The 18,000-nt window shown below is 39.6% G+C and overlaps 1 protein-coding gene and 1 pseudogene across 2 annotated transcripts in view; one reads left to right on the forward strand and one right to left on the reverse strand.

The window, feature by feature from the left end:
- The window catches only part of LOC138032537 (uncharacterized), a 42,490-nt gene extending 34,386 nt beyond the window's left edge, over nucleotides 1-8,104 (forward strand). The window contains exon 7 of one of the 2 annotated variants that reach the window (XM_068880237.1): nucleotides 6,718-8,104. In XM_068880237.1, coding sequence (XP_068736338.1) covers nucleotides 6,718-7,109 — 392 coding nt within the window. In that variant the 3' untranslated portion in view covers nucleotides 7,110-8,104. Of the gene's footprint in view, nucleotides 1-4,978; nucleotides 5,375-6,717 lie in introns of those variants that run through there. The other variant, XM_068880238.1, reaches the window with a different exon arrangement.
- A 3,337-nt stretch (nucleotides 8,105-11,441) lies between these two features.
- LOC138031892 (uncharacterized) lies at nucleotides 11,442-16,923 on the reverse strand (annotated as a pseudogene).
- Nucleotides 16,924-18,000: the final 1,077 nt, after the last annotated feature.

The raw sequence follows: 18,000 nt of genomic DNA on the forward strand, positions 1-18,000 counted from the left end.
TCACGCAAAAAGGGGGCTTATGGATTTCACTGAAAACCATGAAATTTTTTCACGGTCACGGTGCGTGAAATTCATTTTTCACGCCGTGAAATTCAATTTTCACTCTTGGCGTGAAACTAGTCACGCCGTGAAATTAAGGGGAAAATTTCACGCCGTGAAATCGGGAGTGAAAAATTAATATTCACGGCGTGAAACAAGGGTAAAATTTCACGCCGTGAAATTGGGAGTGAAAATAATATTCACGCCGTGAAATTGATCAGATTGCTCAGAAATCAGTCACACCATGATAATCTACTGGCACTCAGGACAAAAAGAATGCCTGATTGCAGGGTACGAGAAATCTGTGAAAGCTGATTCATAGCTGATCAACGCCAAGAAGAGGAAGAATTTTCATTCCTGAATATTCATGCCTGGAAAATGTCACATTGTAAAGAAATTTCTGATGACCACCTAATTGTTATAAAGCTCAGGAAAAAGTAAATTCTACCCCCTGAAAGCGACAAAGAATTGCAAAATCGGTTATTTTGCTGGTGACTTTCTCATACATTTTCACTGGTTTGTTGACATGACTGAAACAGATCAAGTGAAATACTAATCTTTTTGGGACGACATGTATATTATTCAGGGGGATTATTATGGAAATGTTTACCGAAATTGTCGGAGTATTGATGTTTGTAATTATCGGTGACTTACCGCTTTTAGTGCATTTCTCTTGCCGTGCCGTGCAAATTTTTTTTCGATGTAACGAAGGCTCAACTAATCGTGCAGTATCCCACTTTCTTTGTTAGTTCATCGACTGGCTTTCCTCACGCAATCGCTAAAATGTGCGATCATTGCTTCCGACGCACTGTAAACTTTACTACTTAAATCAGGGGCACCCAACGAGAATATAGTTCAAAACCACTTAAACATAGCATTGTCAAACGTATTTTAGTATTTAAACGGTAGATATAGGCATATTTTTATCCCCTAAAAATTTTTCATCTGTTCGGATTTCCTAGCTGAAAGTCTAGTGATCCGAAAATTATAGGGATTAAAATTTACCTTTCCGAAAATTTCAGCCAGAAAAAATTGCTAAAATGCTAAGCCAAAATTCACGAAAGGTAAATAATACTACACGACTCATTATAGGGCCGTTTATACGAGAGAAAATAAGCCGCGGCTTACATAAGCCGCGAACACCCCGTATAAATGGTACAAAATCCACGTTCACGGCTTTCTCAAGCCGCGGGTTGTCCTGGCCGGGGAGTTTATACTCGTATAAATAGTTCCTTTCGCGGCTTACGTTAGCCGCGGCTTATTTTCTCTCGTATAAACGGCCCTATTATGTCGCAATTTCACCATAACCTAATCTTTTCCAATAGAGCTGCGAGTTTATATTCCAATCACTTTTTAAATATTTTGTGCAAGCGAATAAAAACTGTTCGCGAAGAGAATAATTTTTAGCTACGCCAACAAAGCCAGACTCCGTGGTGCCAAACGTGTCTGTTTCTTATTTCAGAAGGTAATGTAATTTTTTGCTGATCCCATAAACCGGTTATCTAATTTTTACTACAGACAGCGCATGACGTGTTGATTTCTGTTATGGTTTTACTGAGCTCATTCTTTTGAATTTCTGGTAAAGATTCAACTACCATGGAGATTCTTTTACAAATATTCGACGTTTAAAACCAATTCCGGTAAACTGAAGTTGTGTGCTTTTTTGCAGAGAAACGAAATAAGAAACGCTTATCTGATTGTGCATCGATTTGGAAGGGTGTCGGGCAATCTTCAAAGATTTTTAATATCTACGATTTTTCTCTTCTGTTATTTTCGTTTCTTTCGTTTTCCCACGATATAAAACAGAAACGTTAACAAAAAAATGGACCCAATCTCAAGTTGGCGATTCCAAAAGACTTCCAATAATGCTTGCAGTAAAACCTTTGCAGGCGGCGTGATATGGTGATGGCATGATGTTTAGGGTAACAGACTGATGTTTACTCAAGAAGTTCACTTTGTTTCTCTTCGTGAAATATTTCTCAGACATCATGACCTCTTTTCATGGCGTGAAATATTCTCACGGTGACTGTGGCCTTTTTCACGGCGTGAAATATTTCATGCCGGGCGTGAAATATTTCACGCCGTGAAAGGGAAATTTCACTCACATTCCAATAATTTTTTTCAATTTCACGGCCAGGACCGTGAAAATAGCCATAGCGTGAAATTTGGATAAGCCCCCTTTTTGCGTGAAGGGTCACAAATGATAAGCCGAATGATAGAAAAACACTGGGAAGTCCATCACGTTGTGTGACGTAGCGTTTCTTTTTTCCTCAGCCTTATCGTTAGCTTCATTAACCCCACACGCCCGGGCTAGAGATCGCCTCATCTTTCAAAAGAAGTGGTACAGTGAATATCAAATACAAAACGAATTCATCATGAGAAGCAACAAAAGACTGCGTCTTCTAGACGAGAGAATTCGACTCATAGACCGAATAGATTATGCTATTCGAGCTAAAGAAGTAGATGCCGAACTAGAAGGTTACGTAATAGAGAACGACGAAGACGACGACCAGGACAAAGTCATCGAACTTATAGACCTAGCAGAGTAATGAGTTTTTGCTTCCCCCTTTTTTCTTCTTGATCATAGGCTTTGATTGCACCGACTGTCAACTCATAAAAAGAACACGATGTTGTTGCCCCGCTTACTTTTACAATCCTCTAGTCTACGCTTATATGATAAATAGTGAAGAGAAATATGTAGCACGAATAGATGATGTACAACGAATGGGCATGCGAGTCGTGCCTCGGTATTACCGAAACGCCTATACTAGTAAACTCTTTCACAACCTCAAATTACTCACAATCTACGCTGGTTACGAATTAGTCAAAGGGGAGGATGACTCTTGGCGCTGGCCCCACGACACCCCCTAAAAGAAGGGTCTGCGTTACGCCAATTATTATTCCATAAAGAGCGGTCAGTGTTACTGGTGTCACGCGCCTGTCAAAAAGGCCAATGGAACACGAGGTTGTTGGTGTGCCTCGAGTTACTATCACAGATACAGTGCCCGCGATTTGGGGGATAGCTATAGATTAAACATGCGTTACGAGAGAATGGTAGAAGAAAGACACAACCTTCCCTTAAGCGAGAGGCGTTATGCCTTGCCGCAGTTTAGATACCCCGATTTGTTGTACGTGCGACACGATAACCTAGGGGCGGACGGTGAGTGCATGTGTGAAGGGTGCAAATGGCACCTGCGCTCTTGGCAAGAAAAGGCTTTAGAGTCCAACCAACCCGTGAATTTTTACGATAAATGGCGTGGACATCCTCCCATGTGGTGGTGGATTCGATCTTGTCCAAACACGTCTAGATAAATAGACCGTTTGGACAAGGTCGATTTCACTTTTCACTCTCTTTCTCATTGACTTTGTTATCGATGATGACCATTTTCTGTCCTACTTTTGATTAACTTTTTGTTATATGACATCGTCACATGGATCTGAGATACCAAAGCGAAATATATGTGTGCACCAACTGTGTCGCATGTCCCGTGGACCAGCGAATGCGATACCCCCTCCTTTATGGATTTAGGTATCCATTCTCTGGCCCAGTGGACGCGTTAGACAACTGACGAGAAATTAATGGATGCATGTCTCTATCTCTCTCAGATGCGACCACTAGAATGTCCATGTTACTAGAATGTATGATGGAAGCAGGTTTTCTAGGTTGTCGAGATATAAAGACAAAAAAAGAATGCCAATCGAACAGAACGAGAAGAAATTAACCCTGAACCCTCCTATTTTGTATTGCATTGAACAGAAAAGAGACACACCCTTCGATTGGCACTGTTGCACTCCTTCCACCAAAATCGTAGACGGCACGAAGAAAACCTGGCACACTTTGTCAACGAAGAAAAAGCGTTGGCGAAACGTCACCGACAAAACCAAATAAATAAACAACGCGAAATGCATGTATACACAACAGCACAAAACGACATTCAAGTTCGTTTAGATGCTTTAAATCAATTAGACATGGAACCACAAGATACCAAGACAGACGTTTGCATAGAATACGAAAATAGATATCGTCAACTAATTCACAAACAACAAATCTTGCAGCATCTAAGCGAAACTGTTAAAGCTATTTCCTAACCTCAATGATTGTTAATTTCTCGTCTGTTGTTGTTTTAATGCATTGATGTGTGCATGTTTCAGATGACATGTGTTCTGCATGTGGCATTCACCGTTGTCCCTACAGACGCACCCTTCACCAGCAAAGTCTTTTGCGTTATTTCCGAAAAGACCGTCATCGTAAGATAAAATTCCTTTTTTTGAAACCACCGCAAACCTCTCTCCAACGTCTACTTAATCGTAGGTAACGAAGAAGGCGGCAAAAACAAAGTTCGCAGACCCTTTTGGCAGCCCTGGAGAGAGTTGCACAGCGATTACCAAGATTTAAGTAACAACCTCGAGCTGCTGTTCGAAAGTCAAGGCTTGCGAAAGCGACCCTTCACGCGACGTTGGGTGCCCATTGCACAACATGCCAGTCTATATACAGCCTACACAAATAAGTTAATGTTTTCATCATCCTAAATTAGTTAAATTTTTTTGTAGGATCTTTAGGGCCAAACGCTTTACATTTACGTCGTCAACGCCTTGTAGCAATGCATCAAGAAAATAAGGACAGAGAAAATGGCAAAATATTAGACGAAAAGAGTTTATGTGACAATTTGAAAATGACTTATACAAACATCGTCAGTGTGCAACAAGCCAGACACGCAGCCTTTAAAGAAATTCAAAAACGGCTAGAAGACGAAATAAAAGAAATAGACCGAAGGTTAACTGCAGACAACAACATAAAAATCCTGCATTGGTTGGCACAGACTAGAACGGAATCCATGCAGTGCGCAGATGCTCGTCTGCAGAGAGAATGTGACACCTCAAAACCCATCAATTTTAACCCACCAAAAATTAAGATGCCTGCTGCTTTTGTTTCTCGCAGGCCCAGCTCAAATTAAAATAAAAAGGGAACAAAGAGCCAGGAGACGCCAACACAATCGCTTGTTAAGGCTTTTTTACCGAGATGCAGTGCAAGTAATGGTGGGATTTTCCTATCTATTTTTTTCTGCCTTTTTTCTTTCGCAACTTTTTGACGCATCACTCACTCTTAGTTTGATAACTACTATCGTCCTCAATGCCATCATTCAAAAGATCATTGCTGCAAGGCACAACGTTGTCTTTACTTAGGTCTAAGCACATACCTGCAGGACTTTTCATTCGTTCGTAGATTTGAAAAGGCAATTAGAAGTTTGGGAAAATGAACGCAAGACACTCCTTTGGGGAATTCAACGCTGTAAGGACAGACTGCTTTTTGAGAGAGTGCAGTTAGCCCACCTAGATGAAGACATTGCCAAAATGAGAAAAGGGCACGACATGTACCAAGACATATAGTTAGCGTAAACATTTTTTGTACTTTCACTTAGATTCCTCTAGCAGTAGTGACACGGACGACGAAGCTTATAGCAGAACTTTCTTCAAACGTAAACGCCAGGAAAGAGGAAGCCAATGTCAATACCAATAAAATTAATTAAAAATGCAATTAGTTTTGACTCGTCTCTCCAATTTTCTTTTTAGTAACCGACGACGACGACGACGAAAACGTCGTCCTAGACGTCCTAGACGCAAGACACGATGGTTATCGTGAATATCTCACTGAACTGGAACTCCAAAAATATCTTTTAAATTGCATTCATGTAGAAAACAGCTCGGACACGCGTTGGTTTCCCCAATGGAGAGGTTTTGATCAAGTAGCCGAACGTATGGAAAGAAACGATGAGTTGCTCAACGAAGACTGATTTTTTTTTGTTTAATATTTTCAGAATCCCAAATAAGAATTTTGAACAGTGAAAGAGAAGACCTTCACGTTGAATTCCACTATTACGTGCAGCAAATAGAACGCATAGAAAGAAGCAAGCAACTCTGTGAAATAGAATTAACTAGAAACCAGAGAGAACTCGGCTATCTATACCGAATATTACGCTTAGAAAGATTCATATCAGACATCGACGCTCAATTAGGCAAATGATTTCTAGCATTTTTTGTCTTTTTTTTTCTTGGCTTATAGTGATGATACAAACAAAACGACGATTGAGTAGGAATAGAAGAGAACGGCACCGCAGCCTGCAATTAACCTTGGGCTTCCAAGTTTTAAAAGAACACGTAGCGCACTTCGCGGAAGGAACCAACAAGTGTCGAAATCAAGTGGGCATTCTCAACACCGCCATAGACTACATTCAATTTTTACAAAGAATGCATGAGAACCTTCGCGTAAAAAACATAGCCGAAAAATTTGGATACCACATGGAACCTTCATTCACCAGCGAAATGGCCCGCTATCAACAATTGGTTCGAAAACCCCTAGTGACGAGCGATGAGCAAGGTTTTTTGGCTACCCTCTCTTCTAAATCCTACTCTAGCTAATTATGGCGGCTGAAATCATGTCATTTTTTTCTATTCTTAGGACGCGGGCGCTTTCACCCCGACATAGAACACATCCTCACTCGCACCGACCGAGGCGTCATCGTTTTAGAAACCGACGACCGTAGAATAATCGAACCTAGTGGCTTAACTATAATCGAACGTAGCTTAACTAACAGACGGGGAGGTTTCACATTGGAATCTCTCCGTCGTGCCCTGCCTTCTGATGACGATTGACCTTTGTCTCCAATGTTTGAATTGTAGAAAGACTAAAAAAGGCCAACAAAGCCAGCAAAGAAGGCATAGCTGATTTAGAAAAATTCAAAACGAAAGTAACAGACAACAGACGTCTTCTTTTGCTCATTAAACGCGAAATACAATCGTGGACAAGAATTAAAAACGACACCCAAGGCAAACCGGAACTGGAGATGGCTTTCAAAGCGTGGTTGACGCAGCATTACGACGTCGATTGCCCGGAAATCGAGCGAGCCGAAACACGCGCCGAACAATACCGCAACGGATTGAGAGAAGCCGAAATGCACCTCGAATTCCTACACGAATACTTGGAAGAACAGAAAAAAGAAGGTCGCCACCTAGACACTAAATTGGATGAGATGTTTGGAAAACGACCAAGTGTTACAAGTCATCTGTTTTGAAAGCCATCTATTGCCAGTGTGAAGGCGTGAAGAAGCATTGGTTGTTTACAACACCGAAGGGTAGGGTTGAACCCCTCCAGTGTGGACAACGCCAGGAAGAAGCGCGCGACTGTCTGTGCAGCTGTATAGACCATTCTAGAAGAATATTCTGTACGCCTGTTCAGACACACGTGTGCCTCCTAGCACATTCCGTATCGCAGTAAAGGACGAGTGAATATCGTCTTTTTTCTTTCTTTTTGCTACGACACGGACGTGTGCTATGATTCCTGCTCGTTGTCAGGCTCCTCGGCATTACAACAAACAATGCATCCTTGCGTGACTAATTTTCAGAGGAGTAGCCATGTGAAGCTGGTGTCGAAAGGAGGGCCACGGTGGCCGACCTTCGCGCGGTGCTCTCCGTTATTCCCCTTGCAAAATAGGGGGCCTTCTCCGTTTTGTTGGACACAACTGAAAGCACTTGTGTGTGACAAAACGCAGAAGGCCAGACAAAACATCTCTACATGCAATACCGACGGCCACCAGCGTGTGCAGAAGAAGAGTCGTGCTGTTTTCCGGTCAGTACACCATTCATTTTTTATCTAGATAGAACGATGTGCTAACCGAAAAAACACCGCGACTTTTTCTTCAGCAAAACACCAATGCATTTTCACCATTCGTGAGCAGAGGATTTCTACAAAAAACAACATCATTTCCTTTTTCTGTCTCTGTGGTTTCATCATCGATTGATAAAATCGTAGAAACAAAAAAAGGTGGTGATGATGTCCTTTGCTTTTGCCTTCCCTACTTAGGTTTCTCTGGTTCATCACCTATATTTTATACGTGGTAAAACGGCGAAACCAAAGTGGGGAAAGGAATACTGGTCCAATTTCTTACCGCAAACACACGCTTCCATCTTTTTTTTTTAACTTCGACACCAGCTATGGATGGTTCCTCCTCTGAGATTTCTTTTTTTTATTGATAACTCTACATCAAGTTAGACGACGTGATCCTCGTATGACATCAGTTCGTCTAAACTGAAGCAATTTGCAATAAAGCATGGGGCAGTGGATGAAACATTGAAGTCACACCGTTGACTTTCGCTCTTGCCTTCCAAACATCCATGACCCCCGTCTGGCTATGGCGTGACTGAAGGCTCTTTACCAAGTTCGACGAGATGAACACAGCAAGAGGGTGGGTTCAGAAAGAAAGTTGCCACTTTCGAATCCAGGCTTTTGCGGTGTTCATCTCGGCGAACGTGATAAGGAGTCGCCATCGTCGCCAAAGCAGTGACGAGCGTCGTGAATATTTGAGAAGCATGACGAAAGACGACGGAGTCTCCTCAACGCTTCGCCTGCTGCTTCACACTTCACTGTACACTGCATCAGTTCCGACGAATGCTGTGTCACACGAGGACAACTGTCGATAACATTTTTGTGACAATGCTTTTTGCAAAAGTATTGAATAAAATTGATTGATGGCTTATAAACATCGCTGTTGCATTTTTCTGTTTCCCCAGTCTGCAGACCCCAATCAATAGCCAACAGGAAATACTCAAACCTTCAAACCCAAATGATTGCAGAATTAGAAGATGCGAGTTACAGACAATTGTATAGAAAACGACTGCTTGAAGAACTAGACCAAGAACGAGGAGAAGTGATTAAGTCGTGGCAGCATATCACCGCACAAATCAACAGCACCAAACGCGAAATCCACATGCAACAAGCCGATCTAGAATATCTAACCGAAAACGAAGCTATATTGCAAAGAGACCTAGGCTTTTTGCAGCAAGCTATACAATACCACTCCAAAAGAATGAAACGAGACTGATGGCATCTTTTTTCTTTATTGTTTTCAAAACAGAAATGTACCAAAAAGAAAACGAAGCCCTGAAACAAGAACTCGTTGACTTGGCACTAGTGGTGGCGGTGAAAGCCGACTTCATAAAACTTAATAGCGATAGAATCCAAAACGAACTAGAAAAGCTGCAAGACGAATTGAGCGAACTGCAAGAAACCATAGACGTAAACTTTGTTCGCCAGAGACTCGACGAAATTCACTACGAATCTTTTGAAATTTTCAAACGCCCCAGCGAGGTCAGACTGTCAAAAAAAAACCAACCCCAATAAAACTTAAGACGTTTGTTTTGTCTTTCTTTTTTACTAGAGTGTTGTCCTCACTGTCAGATAGCGTTGGACTTTAAACATCGAATAGTGCTGGTGAACAAGAATAAAGCATTGGCATTTTTTCTTTCCTATCTTGCAGACCCCGTTATAAAAACATGTTCTAGCTGCAAAATGCCTTTGGACTATAAACATAGGGTGGTTAAAGATTGGGAAAACCGCCTTAGTTGTGGACGACATTACATAATGGAAAAAGTTTATTGTGGCACTTTCTTGACGTGGTCCTCCGACGAAGACGAATGAAACCAATGCCATTTTTTTTTCTTTCCTTTTTATATTGCAGTTGAAAAGAAAAAGTGTCAATGTGTGAAGCCGTTCTTTGAACATAGAAACCTCTTAGCTAGGATGAATGCCAACGTAAAATATAGAAGCGTGAAGATGTCGATGGGATGCCAGTGTCGCTTGAATTTCTGTGTATATCGTTTCAAAAATCACTTGAGGGAAAATGTGCGAGTAAACGGAGCCAAGTGGATCGAGCCGTGCATCCACTGCAGCAATAAAAAGGACACCATAGACATGGATGCAATTCTATCCAATTTAGACAATGCCTAATGAAAAAAACACTCCCTGTCTTTGTTTATTTCAGAACTGTTCCAACCTTTAAAAGACAAGATACTTCATTGCAAAGATCCCCAAAAACACCAGCGATATCGCTTTTACTTGCAACACGGTATAAGAGAATCCATCAAACAATACGATGATCTGGAAAGAAAAATCGAACGCAAAGAACAGCAATTAAAAAGTTTGAAAAACTCTCAAAAAACCTGTGATACGATGTTGAACATGTTGCACGAAGAACTCAATAAAAGTGTCAATTGACTTCCTGTCTGATTTCTTTTGCATGAAGTGTGATAAAAATGTTTGAACCATTTAAAATAGAGTGAAAAAAAATTTGGCGTCTAATTTGCATATTCTGGTGCGTTGGTTCAATCTGACCTCATTTGCATATAGTCAGTTTTGCGGTACACCCATTACTACTCTTTTTTCCCATACAGATAACCTTTCCAAAACATTACAAAAGACAAAGATGTCGGCAGTTAGTGGACAACGAGTTGCCAATGTTACTAAACAGGTCCTGGAGAAGATGCGTAATAACGAGTGCTTTAAATCATTCTATGACACAGTATTAGTTAAGAGTAAACAGCATCCTTCCGTCTCGGAACCAGCCTTACCCAGACAAAGACGAGCACCTAGCAGGTTTGAAATTGGAACAGGGGATCCATCATATACAACGACACCACAAGATCATTACAGGCGCGTATACTTCGAAGCGATTGACCTATTGGTCAATGCAATCGATTTACGTTTTAACCAAGCAAGCTACCGAGTGTATGAAAAAATGGAGTCCTCCTTAGTAAAGTGTCTAAATTACCCTTATCAAAAAAGGCAAACTGAAAGTATACTTCAAGTATACTGCAAGTATACTGCATTTACTGAAAGTACACTTTAAGTATACTCCAGTTACTGAAGTATAGATGCAGTAGAAAATTTAAGTATACTTAAAGTATACTGGTTGTTTTCCCTCCAATAGAAGTTTAATGTAAGTATACTTAAAAGGTACTTCAAAAGTGGAAGTTACACCAGCTGTTATATGAAGTAGGAATTAAGTATACTGAAAATGTACTTCTGCAAGAGAAAACACTTCCTTAATTATTTTGAAGACTCTATGTATTAAATGAAAGTCTTCAGAGCAAGAAAAAATCAGTATCATGGTTATTAATATCATTTTTGAGCATCGCACAATGATACAGTCATTTATTTTGCACATGACCAAATTAGTTGATTCTGTGTTGGTGCCATTGTACTGCAATTAACCAGCATGCTTCGTGAAAATGCTTCATTATTCAGATTTTTTGCTCTTGTGGGAAAATATCGTTAAATTTGCCTGACAATAAAAGCCACTCAGAGCATTCTGATCTTTGCAGTAAACTAAGCCATCATGCTATTGGATTGTAACATTTGCACTAAATTTTAAGCATAATAGCACAAGGATAGCCAAGCTACCCAATGATTGTTGAGTAAAACATAGTCACAGAGATGTAGATGCGAAATGGGTCTTTACTGCATTCTACAACTATAAAGCATCACACATTGACAGAATTCTTGCATGTAAATTACAAAGGTGAAATTAATGTATCTACGTTGTAGGTACTGTCATTGACTGGATCTAATGCTAATCTTTCTCAATCTTGTTTGGAAGCCTAGATACAAAACTGACATGTGAACAATCACTAATAATCACAGAAACACACATTGAAACAATATCCATCACATCAGCTGCAACAAATGCCCCCTTCTCCCTCTTGATAGGCACAACATGATCTACCTTGGCATTTGTGAACTTGTCCTTTGAAAGGATAATTTTGGGATCATGCTCTAAGAGCTGCAAGATTGCAATATATTTTTGTTTACTACAGGAGCAGTTAGTCTTACATTGTGCAGTAAGAGCACAAGGCTGCAAACATTTCAGAAAGTACTGGATCTCTCCAAACCTTAGGTCACCATGTATAAGAAATTCAACTGTGTAGCTGTTTCTTCTCGTAGTGGCCTGATAATCAACACACTGAAACATTGTTCCGTGCTTCCAGAACCGCTTGAATTTTAATGCACTTAAAACTGGTCCAAGAAGATCCTGAACAACTGCTTTGGTTTGTTCATTCATATCAAACCTTTTGAGGCTGCCAATTGCATACATCTTTTCAGCTATTTTCTCTCTACAACTGGAAAGTGCATGTCCTTCAACAAGATGCTTGTAAAAACTCTTGGCAGCTGATCCTGCAGGAAGCAGAGGGAGCAGTTCAGGTATTTTTTGATGAATGCAAACAGCATGGGTGATTTGAAAGTCAACATTCTGTGTTCCATGAAAAAGTTTTGTCAGTTCCCCATTGTATCCCTCAAACCAGAAGCACGACGTCCCCCATAAAGGACCAAGGTTTCTCACACAGTCCGGAAGATGTAGAAGCATGTGTACATTGTAAGTTTCATATCGCTTTTCATACAAGGTTTCCATCCTAGCACAGAAGTGCATCAGCATTAAGGAACTCCTTTCAATGTCATTTGGTGAAATGGAATCTTGAAGAAGTAAAAAAATTGCATTTACTAGGAGAAGAAGGTGCTGGAAATATTCTTCCTCTAACAACCCCCAAAGACAGGGAACAGAATAGAAGAGAAGAAATGAACGCAGCTCAGAGGCTTTAAAGTGTGCAAGATTCTTCAGTAGACTTCTGGGGGTACGGGTTATAACATTTGGGGGCTTGATTCCTAAGTACCTTTCTTCAAGTTTCTTCATATTACTTGATCCAAGATACCATGGCTTAAGTGAATAAGATTTATCTGTCCACAATGTTAACAGCATCTTTGTAATTCCAAGAAGTACACAGTGCATATAGTCGATGGTAACACCAGAGATAATACCTGGGAAAAACATACTCCAAATCATTCCTTTAACCCCTTTTACTGCATTAACTCTACTACTGCCTTTAAGATTCTCTGCTTCTTTGGCAAAATGAAGTGTTTGATCATGTGTCCTCTTCTCGAATGTTCTAGCTGTTGAATGTTTTACTGGTACTTCTTCCTTTTGTGTTAAATGAAAAGGGTATGCCCTTGTGTGTCCCTTTTCACTAGTTTTCACAACTTCTCCCTGGTGAAGGCAATATGGACATCCAAAGGCTCCATTGAATTGTGACATATTTTGAAACAAACACTTTGCGGGGGCATCAAAACTTCCACAGAGAACAATACAACGAACAGTCTTTGTCGATCCATCGGAAAAAGTTACTGGTTCACCTATAATAAAAAAAAGTAGTAACACTATTAATAATGCAACTACACAAGAGATTAACAACTTATAAACATAAGGTACTAAAAATGTCATGAAAAGTCGTAACTGTTGCATTCATGGCACTTGACACTCTCCCCACCCCCCCCCCAAAAAAAAAACAGCAAGTGATAATTATTGTACCTTAAACTCATTCTCGATTATACACGTACTGTCATTACTGTAATAATCAATGGTCCATACATAAGATCATAAATCATTTGAGAACAGAGAAATTTGTAAAGGACAGATGAAACAAAATTAATCTTCACACAAGAGGTTATTTGACTAACAATTCCAAATATAACTTTATGCCCTATTTCTACTATTACAGTACAAATAGAGCTGATAGTGCATTTATACTCAGAAGACATCTACTGCACTTTGAAAGTAGTACATACAGACAGGGATAGCAATAAACAATTAAAAGGTTTATTGACCTACCATTTCTAAAGAGATTATGAAGGGAGTTTGCAAATGGCTGCAAAAAAGTTCGGAAATCTGGCTTCTTGCGTCCAAACCACAAACCAGCAAACAGACGGTACTTCTTGCTGAACCTAATGTTACAATATCAAGTACAAAATACCAAGTTTTTAGGTGAAATCCAGGAAATAGCATACAGTGGTGTAGTTATTCGCCTAATCTGGAACATGTCAAAATTTAAGTCAGGATAAAATGGCTTGTTTTACCCTAAATTGACTAGCCCTTATGTACATCTTGGAGAGAAAAAATATTGAGCTCTAATCAACATTTACATTGAAAATTTCTACCCTGAATGCAATTTTGACATGCCACATCACATAACATCTACATATGTACATCCACTCAAAATATATGTCCTCATTAACCCTTTCAACACCAGAGTACCACTTATACAATGTAGATTTTACTTGTCAATGGGGGTCACCTTAGGGACCACAGATTAAGGCTTAAAGTACTGCCATTGCATCCTTGGACATACTCTTTTTCCTTTGGATGCACAGAATTTAGAACGAAGGGACACAAAAAAGAATATAATGTAATGTTCATGCAAATTACAAACACCAGGCAAACATGTGAACGGCATATTTCACAACAAAATTAAACATTCCCATTTCTCAATAAGGAGAAAATGATACAGTCATGTAGAGTTCCTCAAATTTCAAGGTAAGCTGTTATTTACGGATTTTTGCAGTCAAGTGATATTATTTTGTCAACAATTATGTTCAGCTTGAGGAATTAAGTTCTTGTGTTTGAATTCCCATGTGTTACGACCCTGTTGATGTGAATTCCAGGCACGCATGTGCGGTTCTTGTTTTGCGCATAACTTGTCTGTTTTGCAAATTATGCAGCTTTTTCGGACTTAATGTTAAAAATAACGTGTTTAACATGAAACTTAAATGTATTCAGTCGCTTGATTATTAACATTGGCCAAGGCGAAATCACGACCCGAAGATGAACTGTGGATCACTTATACCTATTTGTTTCTTCTTTTGTCCCTAAATTAAACCTCCAGATGATGCTCTTTGAAAGAAATTGAAATTCAATTGTTTTTTTCACTGTGGAGATCTAGATCATTTATCAACTGGCGCCAACAGTTCCTACAGCTCACAGATTCCTCAAGATGTTTTCAGATGTGAGCAATGGAGCTTTGACATAAGTTTCAATTTTGATTGATGAATCAACAGACATAACAGTTTCAAATAAATTGATCATTTTATTTCAAGAACATATTCAAGTGAAGGGATATGACTTCATTGTTGTGCAATTTAGAAATCTGAAAGGGTACGGCAGCAGCAATTAAGATGTAATAGATTGAATATTACTTCTTGAATATCTATTAGCTGGAGGTCCCCAAATTTTTTAAGAAGGGGTCCTCTCCCCCAAGTTTGAAAAGCTGGATACATCTCTGATTTTTGTAAGAGTATTTTGAAAACTAAAGTATAAACAAAATGGTATTAAATAGCTAGTGTATAATATTAAAAAAAAGATAAATACCTTTTTTCTGGGGGCAACTCATTTACATTGAAAGCCAAAGTTGGATGAACGGAAAATGGAGACACCATCTGTGTTCACCATAAGGGACAAGTGTATTTCTTTATCTCTAGCAGCAGTTGGTGTTCCACGGAAATAACCTTTACTATCAAAGTGTTTCTTGTACAGCGCACCATCAAAAATATCCTCAGTATTGTGTATGCACTTTTTACTTCTCCATGTTCGGTAGGAAAGCAAGTCATCTCCTGCATGCTCCAAACCTTTAAACATAACAAAGCAATAATTACACTACATTTCTTGAATAATAGTATGAATTGAAGTATTACTAGTTAGGTAAAGAAACAAATCCATTTGTTAGGTAACATATTTGTAAAAAATGATATGTCCTCTCAACTGAATTTTGGCATGGTGGAATTATTTTATAGAAATCAATTATTTTTCTCAAATAAGAAGGATACCGCACACCGGTGGCTCAGTTGATTGAGGTTGTGAGTTCGACTCCAGCCGGACCAACACTCAGGGTCTTACTGACAATAACTGAGGAGAAAGTGCTGCCTTTGTAATTACATCCGCAAATGGTTAAGACTTTCAATTCTTCTTGGATAAGGACTATAAACCGTCAGCCCAGTCTCACAACCCTTCAATGTTCACAACCCAGTGGGACGTAAAAGAACCCACACACTATTCCTGAAGAGTAGGGCATGGAGCTTCCGGTGTTGTGGTCAGGCCTCATTTTTTTCATTCATGCGATGGGTGAGATCGCTAATGGACTGATGGCGGCTGCCAGTTAGCGCCTGTATATGCTAATGTCCGAACTCACCCATAGATCACTTGCTTGTAAAGCGCATTTGAATATGCCAATTAAAAATGCGCCATATAAATTCTTTACCGTTACCATCACCATTATTGTCTTCTTTTAAAAAATATGGCTGCAGTAATATGTATACTCCACTCCAGTGCATAACTTCATCTGCTTTGCATGTTTCTCAGTTTATGCAAGATAATGGATAAATGGAAAAGAAACAAGAAGCTCACAAAATCAATTCTTATAAAGTGCAAGCAGCACAGTCTTATGCACCAATGAGCAATGGTAACTTCTCTAGTCCTGCAAAGAAACTGTATCCTACCACTGTTGGTGTCAATTGTGTTCTTAAAAGCTGTAGCCCTATCAGTAAAATATTAGCTTCAAAGAAAAAACGTTTATTGTATATGTTGTTTATTTTACCATACTCAACTCACCTCGAAGTATTGCCTGTAGCTGGGTTATGAAAGGAATAATGATGAAGTACTGGAGTTCCGACCTCTTCTTTTCAAAGTCAAGCAGGCAAGCAGTATTTGAGCAGCAACTGGGTTTCTGTGTACCAAAGTACTCTTGGCAGAATGAACAGTAATAATGGAGTTCTATAGGACTCTTTAGTTTTCCAAAAAATTCACGAAGTAACTTTGTTGTTTTGGCACAATGGTTGGGTAAAAGACAATGAAGCTCAACCAATGTAAGCAAATCAGAAAGGGCGACTCCAGAAAGAGCATGTCTAATGCAAAACGTTACAATTAGCAGCATGCTTATTCCAAGTGACAAACGACATCCTGGGTAAAGAGGGTTGTCTGAACTTTCTTTGCACCCATCGTGGTTTTCACTGGCACTCATTTCATCAGTTTCTTCATCTGTATAAGTCTCCATATCATCAAGAAAATCATCAGCAAATAAATCATCAGGATCGTCTTGTGCACAATCAGTATACAGGGCTGGTTCGCAAGTCATCAATATTTCATCACTGACTGCTTTGAACCCACAAGTCTTTTCTGCGGAATAAGAGAAGTTGGAAGTGCAGGTTTCCTTGACTGTATCATCACAAGAGCTCATCCCATGCGACTGAAAATCATCCGAAGGCGAAAATAAATTTGAAACGTCGGCAGATGATGAATCAACGCAAAAATCCTCACAAGCGCTGCTGATGTTTAAGTCATTTCCAGTTACTACACTCGTTTTAATGCATTCAGCCTTTTCAGGTTCTTAAAACTTCGGCTTTCTTTTTCCATCTATACTTCGTAGTTCTTGGAACCTTTATTCCAGTGGAAGAATCCGATAAATACTGCAAATACGGTCCTCTACGTTTGCGATCGTCCGCCATGATGCTCAGCCTCTTGCTCAGCTCCAGTCCCACTCATTCACCTTACCTGAGCCCACAATCAATTTACCCAGGATTCCTAGATGTGTAAGCGCGCGATTTTTGCAACACTAGTGACAACACGAGTTAGGAGGAGGTTTATAGAACGATTGTCACTTGATTTTTCTCTCTGGTTCAGCCTTCATTTAGCCATGCCGAGTAAGAGATCGAACAATGCTCCAACCCGAATGGAAGATTAAGGTTTGTGAACTTTTATAGTAATGCAAATAACTCTAATTATAGCACTGACTAGTGCAGGCTTTGTTCTTCGATCAATGATCGGGAATCAACAATGAAAAATCGATTGAAGCCAAAGCTTTATATAATGAATGTTCTTGATATTCTGACGACTGTTTTTAGCCTTTTATATAGAGGCTTGACAATTTAGTATTTAAAATATTGCGTTGAGATACCTTGTAATGTATGGAAATTTCTTTGTTTGTGAGCGCGTACGTGGCTCAACGTTCAAGGTACTTTGACAATGGCTTGTTCAGCATCACTTTTCCATTTTTAAAATTTACCTGATTTGACGACATAAGTGAAAAATATAAACGAGAATGCATTGTATTTTGTAGTCCAATAGATTTAAAAGTCGGCTTTACTGCAGAATACCCTGCCACCTATTCCTTATAATAAGAATAGTGTCTGTTGTATTCGGACTCGTTCTTCAAAGAACGCCGCCAAATGTGAACAAAGGTGGCAGGGTATTCAGCAAAAATCCTGGTCTGATCGAAACTGTATCACCAGCAAAAGTACAATAGAACCCAGAATCA

This window comes from Montipora capricornis, chromosome 14 (genome assembly GCF_036669925.1).
Source record: "Montipora capricornis isolate CH-2021 chromosome 14, ASM3666992v2, whole genome shotgun sequence".
NCBI lineage: Eukaryota > Metazoa > Cnidaria > Anthozoa > Scleractinia > Acroporidae > Montipora > Montipora capricornis.